This window comes from Theobroma cacao, chromosome 3 (genome assembly GCF_000208745.1).
Source record: "Theobroma cacao cultivar B97-61/B2 chromosome 3, Criollo_cocoa_genome_V2, whole genome shotgun sequence".
NCBI lineage: Eukaryota > Viridiplantae > Streptophyta > Magnoliopsida > Malvales > Malvaceae > Theobroma > Theobroma cacao.
The window spans coordinates 23,524,109-23,539,497 of NC_030852.1; the positions used below are offsets into that span (position 1 = coordinate 23,524,109).

Consider the following 15,389-nt stretch of genomic DNA (forward strand, 5'->3'; position numbering starts at 1 on the left):
TGAAGCTTTCAGCTCCGACATGTCTTTTTTATACTGGTGCATGATCCGTCGCAGCTGACACTTCGTGACTACTTCGTCATTGACTCTTGTCGAATGGGTGAACTACAATAACATATATTACTGTGTTATTCAATAATCATATATGAAATTGTTGAACATTACCCGTTAGAACTTTAATATCCTTACCGACGGCTCGTTACCACTTTGCGGTTGAGCAAGATCGATCGGTGGTTGAAGAGCTGTCGTCGCCTCCCCCAACTGCAAAAATAGAAATTACTGTGTTACTCGATAAACATATATGAAAATGTTGAACACAAATCGTTAAAACTAATCTTACCGACGGGTCGTTAGCACTGTGCATCTGAGGAGGACCTCTCAGTGGTTAAGGAGCTGTCGTCGTATGGTCCAATTGCAAACACAGATATGTTATTCGATAATCATATATGGAATTGTTGAACATAAATCGTTATAACCATCCTTACCGGCTCGTTGTTAGCACTGTGAGTCTGAGAAGGACCTTTTGGTGGTTGTGGAGCTGTCGTCGCATGGTCCAACTACAAACATAGATATGTTATTCGATAATCACATATGAAATTGTTGAACACAAATTGTTAGAACCATCCTTACCGGCTCTTCACTGCCATTGCCATGGTCGTCACTTTCCTCCATAAACTCGGGGACTGACAGCTCATCGACGATAGCAGTGACGGTGAGCCTCCGTTTTATGGCACCAGTGGCTCTTTTGTGCTTCAAGTTTCTCTTCTTTTCCCTAGCACCTAAGCCCCAGTCTGTCTGATCCTTCATGTATCCTATTGGCATGTATTGGTGGCCTTCAGATAATGAGACATTGATGTCCACAAAATAATCCCGCCTGGCCTCATTTGGGATGAGCTCCAAGGTCTCCACTGCCCACAACTGCAAAATAGGGATTGTGATTATAGGAAAAATTATTATACAAATTCACAACAGAAATTAGTAACTGTTCACTCACCTGCTGAGATGACTCCAACATCTCAACTGCCTTGTAGAAGTCTCTTTGGCTTCTGGTTGCATTGCCATCTGAACATGTGTGGGTAGACGTTGTCCTTCGGAGCAGAGGGGGCAACTATCTTTCGCAAGGTCGGAATTGCCTCCATTGCTCAGAACCGCAAGTCAAATGTAACCATTTTAGATCGTAAATGAAAAACGATTGCAACCATAAATTATTATGTCAAAAGGAAAATGAAAAATATTATGTGACAATACTTGTATCACCCACGTGAATTCATAAATATTCTACCGTAAACGATCCTTCTGCACATTCGAGGAAGGCACTTCGAACCCTTTCAAAAGGTAGTCCAAGGTCAGCCTCCAAACATAGTGACCCCATAGGAAGATATTCCAAGCGTTGATGTCCTCCACCAATGACAAAAGCCAAGGCCTCACCCGTCTACGGTAGTCTTGACCAAATAAAATGTTATTCGCGATCAAGATGAGTGCCATCTTGGTTACGTCTCCCAGTCGTTGAGTTGCTTTCGCGAAACGTATCGAGCAATGCCTTTAGCTTAACGCTCTGCTGCCCGTTCCAGTATCACAGATGAATTTCGTCCGCAACAACCTCGTACGATCGTGTGAACACATCGGGCATTCAACCAAACTTTAGTCCGATGACAAAGCAGAAGTTCTGCTTTGATATGCGCGCCTTGCTTTTGCCAATGGCAAACCATAGCTCATGCTCCATTGAATCTGTCACAGTGATTCGATGAATCATGATGTTATGTAAGAGACCAGCAGAGAAGTAGTCTTGTGGATATACGTCTAGCAACATTCTGAAGCACATATGTTTCACTGCATTGTACTCCCTTTTCTCTTGGAGAGTCTTGTTGATGTAATGTAGTTGCGACCACTTACAGTGGGTGTTAATAGCGACATTGAATGCCCATTTCTCCCTCGGCACAATAAGCAAACTGTCAAGATCCTCATACTATCTGGACTGCATCTGCAAAATATGACACACATGCACGAGTGGGTTAACCCATAATGTGGTAACACACCATGCATATAACGTAAAATGTGGTAACACACCATGCATGTAACGTAAAATGTTGTAACGCGTCATGCATATAATGTAAAATGTGGTAACATGCTATGCATATAACGTAAAATGTTATAACACGCCATACATATAACGTAAAATATTGTAACACACCATGCATATAACGTAAAATGTTGTAACACCCCATGCGTATCAAGTCAAATGTTGTAACACTACAACACTAACATGCCAATCACTATAATTATTGTGTCCTTACACGAACTGACCTAAAATATCCATGCGTGTGACACGTCAATCAATGTAATTACTGACTCATTACACGAACTGCTCTAAAATAACCAATGTCGTGACATGCTAAAAATCGCAAAAAGCAGTTTACCCACTACATGTCATATCTATTGTAGTTCAAAACTTTGGTACGACCATAAAACTAGGAAGAAAACAATTTAAACATAACAATTGAAAAAGATTGAAAAAACACGAACATATCACACAAACCCAACAAAAATTAACGAACAGAATAAAGTTTTAAAAGTTTTATTTTCAGACTGACTGACCTCTTCACTGATAACCGACATTGTTGCTGTAGTGTCATCAAGCTTGCAAAGAACAAAGTCAAACACTTTGGTATCTTTGGGAATGAGGAATGAGGAATGAGGAATGAGGAATGAACCTCTTCACACAGACGTTTGTGATTTCTGAAAAATATTTAATTAAAATGAAATGGCCTCACAATTTCCTCTATAAATATGCATTTATTCATTGAATTCATTCAGTTGAAGTCCAATTAGTTTGCTAGTTATTTACCTTTTTTTTTCTTTTTCAAACCATGTCGTGTCACCCATAAATTGTCATGTCGTGTCACACACTTTAAACCTTGCTGTGTCATGGATCTCCATGGAGTCTGACAAACTCTGAACCCTGCCGTGTCATAGATTCCCTCCAAGCGTGTCACGAACTCTAAACGCTGACGTGTCACAGATTCTTTCCATGGCGTGTCACAAACTCTAAACCTTGTTGTGTGACAGCCGTGTCACACATTCCCACCATGTCGTGTCACAAACTCTAAACCTTGCCCTATCACAATTCCCACCATGTCGTGTCACACATTCCCAACATGTCGTTTCACAAACTCTAAACCCTGCCCCGCCACAACCGTCTCACATATGGCCAGCTGTACCACGACCATTTCGTGCTTTGGATTCACATCTTTTTCCTTTTGATTTACCATTGTATCAGGGATCTCTAGTTTCGCATTATTCTCCAAGCTTTCGATTCATCACGACTTGTTCCTCGTTCGGTTTAATATCACTATTCTCTTATTATCTGAATGCCATGTCCCAAATATCTGAAAAACCATCTCATGCAACATTACTTTGTTTTGCACAAGCTTCGCGAAAAAAATTAGATATTTTGCACAAAATTAAATATTCGTGAATTCTTTGTATATTTATTTTCTCATTTTCCTCCTATTTAAGAATGCGCGTCAACGAAGATGGTTTATTAAGGATATTTTTGTCCCAAAATCTATTCTTATAATTAAAAACAGTTAAAATTATCTGGAGACTTATTTACAAAAATACGTTAATTTTAAGGATTAAAAAAAAATTCTTCATATATTAATGTATTATAATAAATAATAATATGATACGTTAATATAATATGATTTTTTCTAACGAAAATAATAAATGATGTAATAGAATGATAATTTTTTTTTTTTAAAAAGTATACATTATTCTTGCAAAGAACTAAAGTTAAATTTAACTTAGAACTTTTATAATTACATCTAAAACTGCAAAAAAAAAAAAAAAAACCTCTATGGGCCTAGTACCTATATCTGGGGATATCTAGATACATGAACATGATTTCACTTATTGCACGGTATAGCGCCTTCCTGGAGCATGTGTTTGTTGTCCAAAGCACACTTTAATTACGGTACAAGGTAAACCAGTCCGAGAGAAGACGTTGTCTATCCGTACACATTTTCTCTAAAAAAATGCCGTCCCAGGTGCTGCATCCCCACTTAACCAGGGCGTACGGTTCATGCAACTAGAATTTGATCTGATAAATTTTGTTAATTACGGCCATGCAGGTTATTAGTGATACGGTGCATCCAAAACTAAATCTCAATTTTTTTTTTTTGATAACTTTACATGAAAATTTTGACAATTTCTTTTTAATCTGCAACAATTTCTTTTTAATGTATTCACGTGACATAATTTGAGAACTCATCAAAATCTACTTTTATATAAAGTTATAGATTTCCAAACAAAATATGATGAAGCTCTGCATTCAATGTATCCATTATTAGAGTCCAATACCCGAATGGCACTCCTCACTCCACTCTCATTTCATAGTGGAAGAATCCTATTTAAACCCTGCCATCTGAAGCTCATAGCCACATGAAATCCTTTTTCTTCCGAATCCTAATTCAAGTCCAAACCCGATATCATTCGAGGAATATATAGGGGTTATTCGTCCATGTAACATAATTTTTTGAGTCACTTTGGATCCATGAGTTCACTTGATTATATATATATGTCCCATGTGAATATCAAATTTTAAAAATGCTTATATGATGGTATGTTTTTTTGTAAAATTTGAGTTTCCAAAATCAATTGATGTTAAGAATTTAATTTTAGTTAAACCAATATGATCACGTAAAACGTCATTAATTCTCACCTCATCTACATTGAATTTTACTCAAACCTTTTTTGGAGCTAACCAAACAACATTAGATCTTGCGGCTTTAGCTCTCAAACCATTTTCACACTAGAAGTAAAAAAAAAATGGTTTTTTGTCAATTTAGTCAATTCAGGTCACTTGGTTTTTGCTCATATTATAACACATGCAATTTGATGAGATTATACAATTGCAGAACATTTCACCTGTTTTTGTTAAAAACGAAAGAGTCACCTTGACCGTGTAACCATCACTACTAGCACACAAGAACGCTAGAACATGAAAAAAAAAAATTTGAATTATTTGGTGAAATCCTCTTCATATTTCATTCCGAAACATCACATATTTTAAAAATATAAATATATAAATCAGTCATGGGCTATAATTCGAGAATCTCTCTAGTTTGAGTTTTTGGTTACAATAGATAAAATAAAAAGGAATATACCATTGTAGAGCCAAGTAAGATAATAAGAGTTTGTTTGGCTTGATTTTTTTATAGTTTAAAAGTTATTATGAAGTTTTTATGAAAAATAATAATTTTTAAAATTAAGTTAAAACTGTTTGATAAATTTATTTTTGTAAATTTTTTTTATAAGTTATAATTTTTGTTAAAATTATTATAGAATGTATTTTTTTAAAAAAAGGTAATATTGTAATTATTTTAACAGATGAAAATATTTTTTAAACAAAAATAAAAAATCTCTTATATTTTTAAAAGAAAAGAATAAAAAGTTCTTCATAAGAGTTTTTCCTAAAACTTTTTTTTTTTAATTTTATTCTTTAAAAAAAAGTTTTTTTTTTTTAAAAGCTTTTTAAAATTTAGCTTGATTTTTACTTTTAAAAAGTAAATAAATTGAAAAAAAATAAGGCCAAACAAGAACTAAGAATGAAAATGTTGTAGTTTGTTTTCGGATTCTCATTTTACCAAAGAAGGGAAAAGAAAGAGGTTGAAATTCCTCAACAGCTGTTCCTGCTGGTAATATCTGCTTCAATTAAGGGTAAAAGAGTAACTTCATTGATATTTGCGGCGAGGCAAATACGTTTGGCGGCAGCGCCAAGTTTAAAAAGCCGGAGGCCCAAAAGGAGGGAGCGTGAAATAGAAGCGCAGGGGACTAATTCCCGCTAAAAAATTATGATCAAAATCGTGGCGGGAAACTCACTTAAAAACACCAAAACTCCCTCCAAATTTCTTCTCTTCCAAAATAAAACGCTCCCTTTCTTAGATCCCTGCCTCCATTCTTCATTCGTATCATCCCCAGCATTTCCCAGATACCAACAACAACAAATATAGAGAGAGAAATGGCGAAATGGGTAACCCGAGATGCGATATCGACGATATTGGCCAACCCGTCTCCGGATTCTGCCTCAGGTCTCCTTGAGATCGTCGTTCAGGTCTTGGATCTCAAGCTCACTGGCAACCGTTACACGTATGCCTCTTTGTGTTTCTTAAATCTATTTCTTTTCTTTTTTGTTACTTTTTGTTCTCATTTTACTTAATTAATAGGCAAACAAATTCTGGGTTTTGGGCTTTTTAGTTCAACTTGTTAATGCGTACCTTGATTTTCTTTTCTTCTTTTTTTCCTGACTACCTCATAAGTTTGTCAGGTGCGTGAAATGAAATGTGCTTTGAGCTCGTAAATCAATTTGTTTGTTTAAAAATTAATGCTATGATTTTCTCGTCTGTTGTTCTTCGTGGGTCTGTTCAGCAACAAACAGAACCCTAGTACACTTTTTTTCCTCCTTTTTCTAATGATTAAGTATTATTTTGTTAAAATCTTTGATTGAAGGTTTAATGCAAGTGATGGGAACATGAAACTGAGAGCGATATTTCCATCAAATGTGTCATCTGAGATCACTTCAGGCAGTATCCAGAACAAGGGTCTTGTCAAAATTCTCGATTATACCCTCAATGACATCCCCAACAAGTCAGAAAAGTACCTACTAATTATCCTTGCACTGTTTTCATTTTTTTTTTGCGGGGTAAAGATATAAGATATGGTTTCTTAAACTTAATGCTCAAAATTGAAAATGGGTTTCAGGTATTTAATTGTAAAAAAATGCGAGACAGTATCCCCTGCACTTGATACAGAAATCAAGGCTGAGGTAAAAACTGAGGAATCTGACATCGCATCTAAGAAGCCAAAGCTTGAAAATGACGCTAAAACGGAAGGCGCCGGTATTATTTTGAAGCCAAAGCAAGAAATGGTTTCTAAATCTGCTGCTCAAATTGTATATGAACAGCGTGACAAGTGAGTTTCCTCTTGTTTTTCCTTTTTTAAGTTCAATCTACTTTGGTTATAGTGCGTTAGAGTTGGTTGAATTTTTATTAATGTGTTGTATTTTTCTGAAATTTTCAGTATGGCTCCATCGGCCCGGATGGCAATGACGAGAAGGGTGCATCCCCTTGTTTCATTGAATCCTTACCAAGGCAATTGGACGATTAAAGTTCGCCTTACAAGCAAGGGAAATATGCGTACCTACAAGAATGCTAGAGGAGAAGGTTGTGTTTTCAATGTGGAGTTGACAGATGAAGATGTAAGCTGCTGTAACCTGTGTCTTTCTTATACTTGTTGTGAAGAAACCTCTTATCTTGTAGAAAGATTGGTTCTAATTGATTGAATGATTGATCTATTGTAGGGTACACAAATACAAGCCACAATGTTTAATGAAGCTGCTAGGAAGTTCTATGAAAAATTTCAACTGGGGAAAGTCTATTACATATCAAAAGGGACACTCAAAGTTGCAAACAAGCAGTTTAAGACTCTGCAAAATGATTATGAAATGACATTGAATGAGAGTTCTGTGGTGGAAGAGGCCGTTAATGAAGAAACGTTTATTCCTGAAACTAAATTCAACTTTATACCTATTGATCAGTTGGGGCCTTACGTCAATGGAAGGGAACTTGTTGGTAAGGACTCTTTCCCATAATTTATGGACAAGTGTAATTTAGTCTTTTTTATGCTTTACGTGCTCACTTAGTGTTGCTTTTATTGCACTGAATTCCAGATATTATTGGGGTTGTTCAAAGTGTTACTTCTGTATCAAATATTAAAAGGAAGATTGACAATGAGAATATCTCAAAGCGAGATATGACTGTTGCAGATGAGACGTAAGTGGCCACTTGTTCACTGTGTTTGTTTTGTCAGTATTATGTTTTATTGAAGCTATGCATTTCTGGATGCCAGGAAGAGGACAGTGGTAGTTTCTCTGTGGAATGAGCTTGCAAATAATGCGGGCCAGGAATTGTTTGACATTGCCGATAAATCCCCCATAGTTGCAATTAAATCACTCAAAGTTAGTGATTTTCAAGGTATTCTAGTGTTGGAGTATGTGTTCTAAGAAAGAATAGGCTAGAAATCTTACAATAAAATTAGTTATCCTGAATCTTGGTGTTAATATTTCAGGTGTATCTTTGTCAACATTGGGCAAAAGTACACTGTTGATTAATCCAGATATGCCTGAAGCAAAGAATTTGAGATCTTGGTAAGCTATTGTTGGCAAAAAACTAATGGTTTATTCCCTTTCAAGTAGCATATTCACATACAGGCTTATTTCCGTGCAGGTATGATTCTGAAGGGAAAGGGAGTTCCATGGCCTCTGTTGGCTCAGGTTTAAGTCCATCCAAGAGTGGAGCAAGGTCTATGTACACGGATAGGGTTTCCCTTTCTCATATTACTGGCAACCCATCTTTGGGTGAGGAAAAGGTAGTGCTCTTACTCATTCACGCAGAAGAAGCATCTTTAAATTAAGTTGTGAATAACAACAAAGCTTTTTTTCCCTTCTTGGACTTGGCTGCCTGGATCATAGCATGCTATTCTGCTTTATTTAGAACAATTTGAGAAAAGCAATATAAATTATTGGTGTGTTTTATTCTGTAAAAGATGTGAGGTAGTTAGACATTCTATTGCTGTTGCAATCGATTGTAATATCACATTTATGATGCTGCATTAGATTTCATTGATGAATACCAGTGACTTCAAATTGTAAATAAAATCAGTCTTGATAATCAAATTTCTTTCTTGTCCAGCCTGCATTTTTCAGCATTAAAGCATTTATCAGCTTGATCAGGCCTGAACAGGCAATGTGGTACCGTGCTTGCAAATCTTGCAACAAGAAAGTAACTGAAGCTGTTGGATCGGGTTATTGGTGTGAAGGATGCCAGAAAAATGATGAAGAGTGCAGTTTAAGGTGAAAGATTTGGAAATTTTTAGTAATTATAAATTGCATGGTATATAGAGTTCAAGTTAGCTGACAAATTTCTAATAACTTCTGCATTTCTTAGATACATAATGGTGTCGAAGATCTCTGATGCAAGTGGTGAAGCTTGGGTTTCTGGCTTCAATGAAGAAGCAGAGAGGATTGTTGGATGCCCTGCTGATGAACTGGATAAACTAAAATCCAAGGTAAAGTATTGCTGTGCTGATGAGTTTGATGTATATGTGCATGCATATAAGATGTAGAATATTGCCTCACCGCTCCTCATGATGTTGCCATTTTTAGGAAGGAGAAATGAATGCATACCAACAAAAGTTGAAGGAAGCTACTTGGGTTCCTCATCTTTTTCGAGTCAGCGTTACTCAGAATGAGTATAACAATGAGAAGAGGCAAAGGATAACAGTCAGGGCTGTTGCTCCAATTGACTTTGCTGAGGAATCCAGATTTTTGCTAGAAGAGATCAAGAAGATGAGAAATTCTCAGTAGTTATGCCCTTTTTAAAGAATTATTTTGGCGACGTAATGTGAATTCACTCCATGGATTATGGTTCAGTTTTTGATTGTAAATGACGGATTAAGGGGTTATAACTCATTTAGATTGTGACTTCATTCTAACCCATGTTTGTAATATGCATTTTAGCTAACCATTTAGAATTTTTTTTTGTTGCACTCTTCTGCTCAGAGTCCTCTTGCATTTTCCTATTATCTGTCGGCTCTTTAGAAAATTAAAGTACATCCAAGTCCACTTCATTTCCAGAAGACTTTGATTATTGATAAATAAACAAGTTTCTTTTTGTTCGAAGACATTGTCTCTCACCCATGATACCATTCACCTTCCATGAAATTCATCTGGGGCTCATCAGTTTCTCTGGGCAACAGACCCTTTAAAGAGCAAGGGGGTCCTGCTTTATTCCTACGACATGGATTGCACCATTGTAAAGCTACCTTGACCTTTGTAACTTCCATGTAAAGGACCCGGCCTTTGATTGTTTTCAACTTATTTTGCTTCACCTTTTACAGCCCCGTTGATCTACCTCTAAAGATGTACAAGTTTGAAACGTTTCTACTGTTTAGGTTCTGGAAAATCCTACATGAATTTCAAGATTTTCCCTGGGCTCACATAATAATTAAAATGCTGAAAACAGCAAAACTTGAGTGGAATCTTGCTAAACACACATTCAAGGGGTGGAATTTGGCTATGCATAAAAGTTGTATCAGATGACCTGAATCACCTTCATTGAAGGAATTCCAATATTTTTGGCATACAAGCTGTACTTAGGATGACACAGATATGATACAATCTATTGTCTTACCCATTTTTATATGAAGTAATCAACAACTCAATTTTGTCCAATAATTTAGATGCACTACCCTTATCGCTGCCATCATTTTGAGAGAGAGGAGAGGTCCACTCCTGGAACTTGTGGAGGCTACCTGTGAAGTCTGTAAAAAGTCCGTCAACTCCTATCTTGGTTAGCCAGTAATCATATTCCTGGTATGCGTCTTGATGGAAGTTGAAGTGCAAGAACACGTTTTCATCCCGATAAGTGTATGGATGCACCTGTATCAAAACCAACATTGCACATCACTGCCATTTTACACATCCAACAATCGGAAAACCTATGATAGGGATTACCTGTAGATTATGGCTGTGTGCTCTGGCAACAAGATCTGTTGGTGTCTGCAAATAATCGTCTTTTACAGGAACCACTGTATCTTTCCAGGGTCCAATACCAACCACATATTCCTTAATGAAGTCAAGATAATCATCTGACGTAATTTCCCAATATGACTGCACAAAGTCAATTGAATTTTCTTCCATTAGAATTCTAAAAAATTCAAAGAATTAAATTAAGAAATAGTTGCATAGTGAAACAAGACAGTGAGGCAGCACTGCATTTAGTTTATGTTTTAATCTATAGGCCATAGTTCTAAATGACACATAATTCACCAATATCTGTTATGTTTCAATTGAGAAAAGTTGACCGATCAGGGTGAAAAGTTCTTCCAATTGACCGTATACTCATGTGGCAGGTATGCTCTAAGGAAAGAAATGGACAACATAATATGGAAACAATCTGATCCAGAAAAATTGAATGCTGGCATACATCTTTGAAACACCAAACAGCTTTATCACAATTTAAACTTTTTTTGTCTCTTTTCTGGAAGTAGAGAATTGAAATGATTGCATAACTCATGAACTCTATTATGGATGGCTGTCTTATGAGCATTCTATAAAGACTAAAAGGGAAAGACAGAAGGGTGCATTTTGCACAAACCTGATTAGTGTCCTGAGTCGGAATCGTAACATCATCAATCAAGAAGATTTTTGGCGAGTCTGTCAGATTTGATATGTACACAAGAGAAGTAGGGGCAAAGGACTGGATAAATAGAGGTTGTTTGAACCAATCTTTTGACATGTATGAACCTCTATATCCATACTTCTTAAGTGTCTCCACAAACTTGTCCTCAAATCTCTTTCCATCTGGCCATTTTACCTGTCAAAGGCATTATGTTAAAATCATGGGAATCTAAGTTGCTAGGAAATATAAATCTATAGACAGCTCACTGGATTGTAAAAAGATCCCCTACTTATCTAAATTTTTGTTTTTACAAATCTGCATAGTAGTTTCACAAGGTTTTCTAATGGAAAATGGGAGAATACAGAACAAATGTAACTAATGGAGTTTTAATGTAAATTTCTTTTTCAAACAGTTCAAACTATATCAACAGTCACTGACCTCCCAAAATAGAATTAGAATTATAATCAAAGGAGAGAAGTTCTTTAGCATTTTCACTAACACAATTAATGCCACAGCCCAAGGGATGTCAGAGGTATTATAGAAATCATCTGAAGTGGGTTCTGAAACATATATTTTTTGGAGAGAAGAAAAAAAGTAGTCCACTCTGTTTAAACTCAATCAATTATGGTGCAACCACATTCTTCTCTGGATGGCCATCTTTAGTAATAGCTTATGCAAAAAACTACTTACTCTCTGGTTGATAAACACTGGATTTTTAATCTCAGGATAGATTCCGACAACTCTTGGTGCATCCAGTGCAATTGAAATAAACTCTTCAAAAGTAATAATCGGAAACTTTCCTGAGGAATATACAACAAAGAAAATAGTTGAATCCAGTCAAATTAGCCCTGAAAGGTGACAGGTGTCTTTCATAATTCTAGAATACAAATGCTATAAAGTTGGTAATGAATGAGCTAGATCAATGAAATCAGCCAAATTCTTAGCAATTTAACTAGATGATATGAAGTTGTGGAAATTCAACCTAGTGTAAAATATGAAACCTTGCAAAACCGGTCAGCTAATGAAAGTGGTCAGCTAGCTCCATATTGCATTATCTAAGGGTTCCTGACTTTTTATTTTTATTTTTCTGATTTTTGGTTTTTTTCCCCTTTTCAGACAGTGTGCCTAGATTTGTGCACACAAAATCAAGGAAAATTCAAGATTTCATGTTAGTTTCACCATGGAACTCAGCAAATACAAATGGTGGCAAAGAGCAGATAATGATGTGATATATTAGAGCAGGGAATTTAAATAAATCCAAACATATAGAAATCAAAGAGGAACTAACCATTATACTGTTGATCCCGAAATATGTATCTTTGCTTCACCCGTAACTTCTTTAATTCTTCTAGAGTGAAGTCAACTGCATAGAAGAATATTTTGGTATTTTCAGTTACATCCCTGTCTTAGAAGCATACTAGTTGGAAGTTCCATTAAGGCATCTAAGATTACAAGGTTACAGTATACATAAACACAAAAAAGTACAATTCACAATTTGCAGAGTGCTTATGGTGCAAGACTAATCATGGTGCACATTCACAGGATTTGAACATCTTCATAGCATTATTATAAGGGGAAAAAGGGGGCAGAAAATCGTATGCTTCCTTACCAGTAAAAAAGCCTGTGGTGTTTACCCCTTGAACCTCATAGGTCCTTTTACGGTTTGCAAAGTCTTTGTGTTTTGTGACATCAGTTGTCTCATCAAGGGTGACATCATGAAAACATATAAGAACACCATCTTTGGATGATAAGATATCTGTTTCTATAAAGTCTGCACCCTCTTCGATAGCTCTCTGGAATAAGCAGTTTATGGTCAATGTACATATAACTTATGGTGATTTTAAAAACTTTTCATGATGTAACAAGTGAATTTTTCAATACCTAAAAGTGATTATGTAATCTAACCATATAAATTTTCATGTTTGAGGGGGTAAAAGAAAAAAAATGGTAAATAACAAAAAAGGCAGAATAAATCTGCCCCCTGAGGTTTGTTTTTATTTCTCTAAGAATTTTCTTGAAACAGTTAAAAATCGAATGACTAAAATATCCCATATTTCATTAAATTAATATTAATAATAAAATAAAAACTAAAAAAACTTGAAAATAAAATTAATGATGTTAAGTAGAAAAGTTACGGAAATAAACACAAGGTAGTTAAATGTAAAATTTTAAACCTCAAGGAGCAAATTTGTTCTACCTCAAACCACAAGGTACTTTCAGTAATTTACACAAAATAAAAACTTCTATCATGATAATCAAAATATAATTTCAAATTCAAACCTCATGATCCCTTCCCCCCCCCCCCACATCAATCCACAAGAAGAAAACAAAAGAACAAATAAAAATAGAAACTCCACAGCAGATAAATTAAGGAAAATCCCTCGTTTTTTTCTACAATTTTCCCTTATGCTCCAAGAAATTTAGCTTCAGCTACTAATATAAGCCATTAACCTAAGTAATGTAAGCAAGATGTTACCAAATAATTCATTCCATTGCCCTATGTTGATGATTTACATGTCAAATAACAAACGGAAAGGGGAAAGCATACACATTTGCAGAATGCACGTACTCATACATACCATGTATGCAGCAGCAGTTTCTTCAGGGATCTCTCCATTTGAACCTCGATGTGCAATATTATATGGACGTGAGGTTTGTATAGGCTGTCTATTTTCATTGGATGTTTTACTAGGAAGGGGATAGAAAGGCCTTGCAGCACATCCAGCAATGAGTGACAGAAACAAAAAAGGGACAAAGCCTGCCATTCGTCACAATATCAAATGAGTCCAAATTATTTACTCAAGAAAGAGATTTAATTCTTAATATAATAATCAAGCAATTGTGCACATATGAAAGAAATCTATGCAGCAAATAGGTAAACACACTCATTAAAAGTAATTGTAAGAGATTCAAATAAGACTAAATAAGGATACAATTCAAAAAAGTAATGGTAAGAGATTCAGATAAAACTAAATAAAATGTTCATCAAGCAAGGCCCCTGCAGCAGCAAAGGTTGAACATGAGCAACTCACTTGATAATTCATTAGAATTGGAAGAAAGACCGCCATAATCTAAAGAAGCAAAATCTGCTAGGTAGTTTTGATTTTGGAATATGTCATAGAACTGAAATTGAGGATGATTCTTATCTTTAGCTGATGGCTACATATCTCCTCTGCTAATCAGTTCTCAATCTGAATTTGGGGCAGTGGTTTGCTATATCTAGTGGCATTATAATAGTCCACATCATATAACCAGTAGAAGATGAAGAGACAACACATGCAAGCAGCAATACATTATATATATTTACCCCACTTACAATCTTAAGGCTTTCGGCAATAATATTGAATTTTAGCTCTCAATTATGTTTTAGGCAATAATATTGAATTGTAACTCTCAATTATGTTTTAAGTTCTCCATATGTATGCATCTTAATGGAAAACAGTAACACACAATCAAAATGCTATAATCTCATGCCCTCATGCTTATCTTCTAAAAAACAAAAGGTGGAAAAATCATTTCCCATTATTGAGACAGGAAGAAGGGTTAAAAACGAAAATAGAACAGGTTATTGAATCAAAATTCTGTCTCAAACATCCAACAGTATAGTAATGGAAAAAATACAATAGAAAACTTGAGAAAGAAAAACTCTTGCATGTAAATGAATAAATACAAAGACTAAGAATTAATATAACTGAACATATTGAACAATGAACTGAAAAACCCAGAAAAGACAAGAAAAAGAATTCATTAAACAACGGCTGAAAGGAAGCAATCTTAGCAGAACAAAAAGCAAAGCCTAGGAACAATACCATAAAAAAAAACATTAACCCAGAAAAGTTAAAGAAAATCCAACATAGTAAACGATGGAAAAGCTCAAAAGCTTACATTTTGAAGTCGTTGCGTTTACCCTTAAACAGTCCATCCCTCAATGGAATGATCCCCTGCTCTGTTAAAATTTTGAAGTACTCGTGTTTTGTCCCACGTAATGGGTTCTAAGTACAAGTCATCTAATAATTCACAGCAAGGTGTTTCTGGTTTCATTATATTACGTTATCTCATAGCATCCGGTGCCGTGGATCTACGTATAATCTGAGAATATTCCTTGTAAGTGTATCTTTTTCAAAGTCCCATTGTTTATCTGATTATGACAATCCA

General features: G+C 35.5%; 2 protein-coding genes across 2 annotated transcripts; one reads left to right on the forward strand and one right to left on the reverse strand.

Annotated features, from left to right (window-relative positions):
- Positions 5,934–9,599, forward strand: LOC18604843 (replication protein A 70 kDa DNA-binding subunit B). The gene is made up of 12 exons (XM_007037517.2): positions 5,934–6,144; positions 6,505–6,651; positions 6,757–6,966; positions 7,075–7,252; positions 7,355–7,625; positions 7,724–7,826; positions 7,903–8,027; positions 8,122–8,200; positions 8,280–8,421; positions 8,745–8,905; positions 9,000–9,120; positions 9,218–9,599. Exons 1-12 carry the CDS (start codon positions 6,017–6,019, stop codon positions 9,416–9,418), a joined length of 1,866 nt encoding a protein of 621 aa, XP_007037579.2. The 5' UTR covers positions 5,934–6,016; the 3' UTR covers positions 9,419–9,599.
- LOC18604844 (glycerophosphodiester phosphodiesterase GDPD6) lies at positions 10,109–15,389 on the reverse strand. Its single transcript, XM_007037518.2, has 8 exons — positions 15,120–15,389; positions 13,814–13,992; positions 12,844–13,027; positions 12,523–12,597; positions 11,925–12,034; positions 11,211–11,429; positions 10,568–10,723; positions 10,109–10,492 (listed from the first exon to the last, which is right to left on the reverse strand). The coding sequence occupies exons 1-8, from the start codon at positions 15,154–15,156 to the stop codon at positions 10,241–10,243; spliced, it is 1,212 nt and encodes a 403-aa protein (XP_007037580.2). The 5' UTR covers positions 15,157–15,389; the 3' UTR covers positions 10,109–10,240.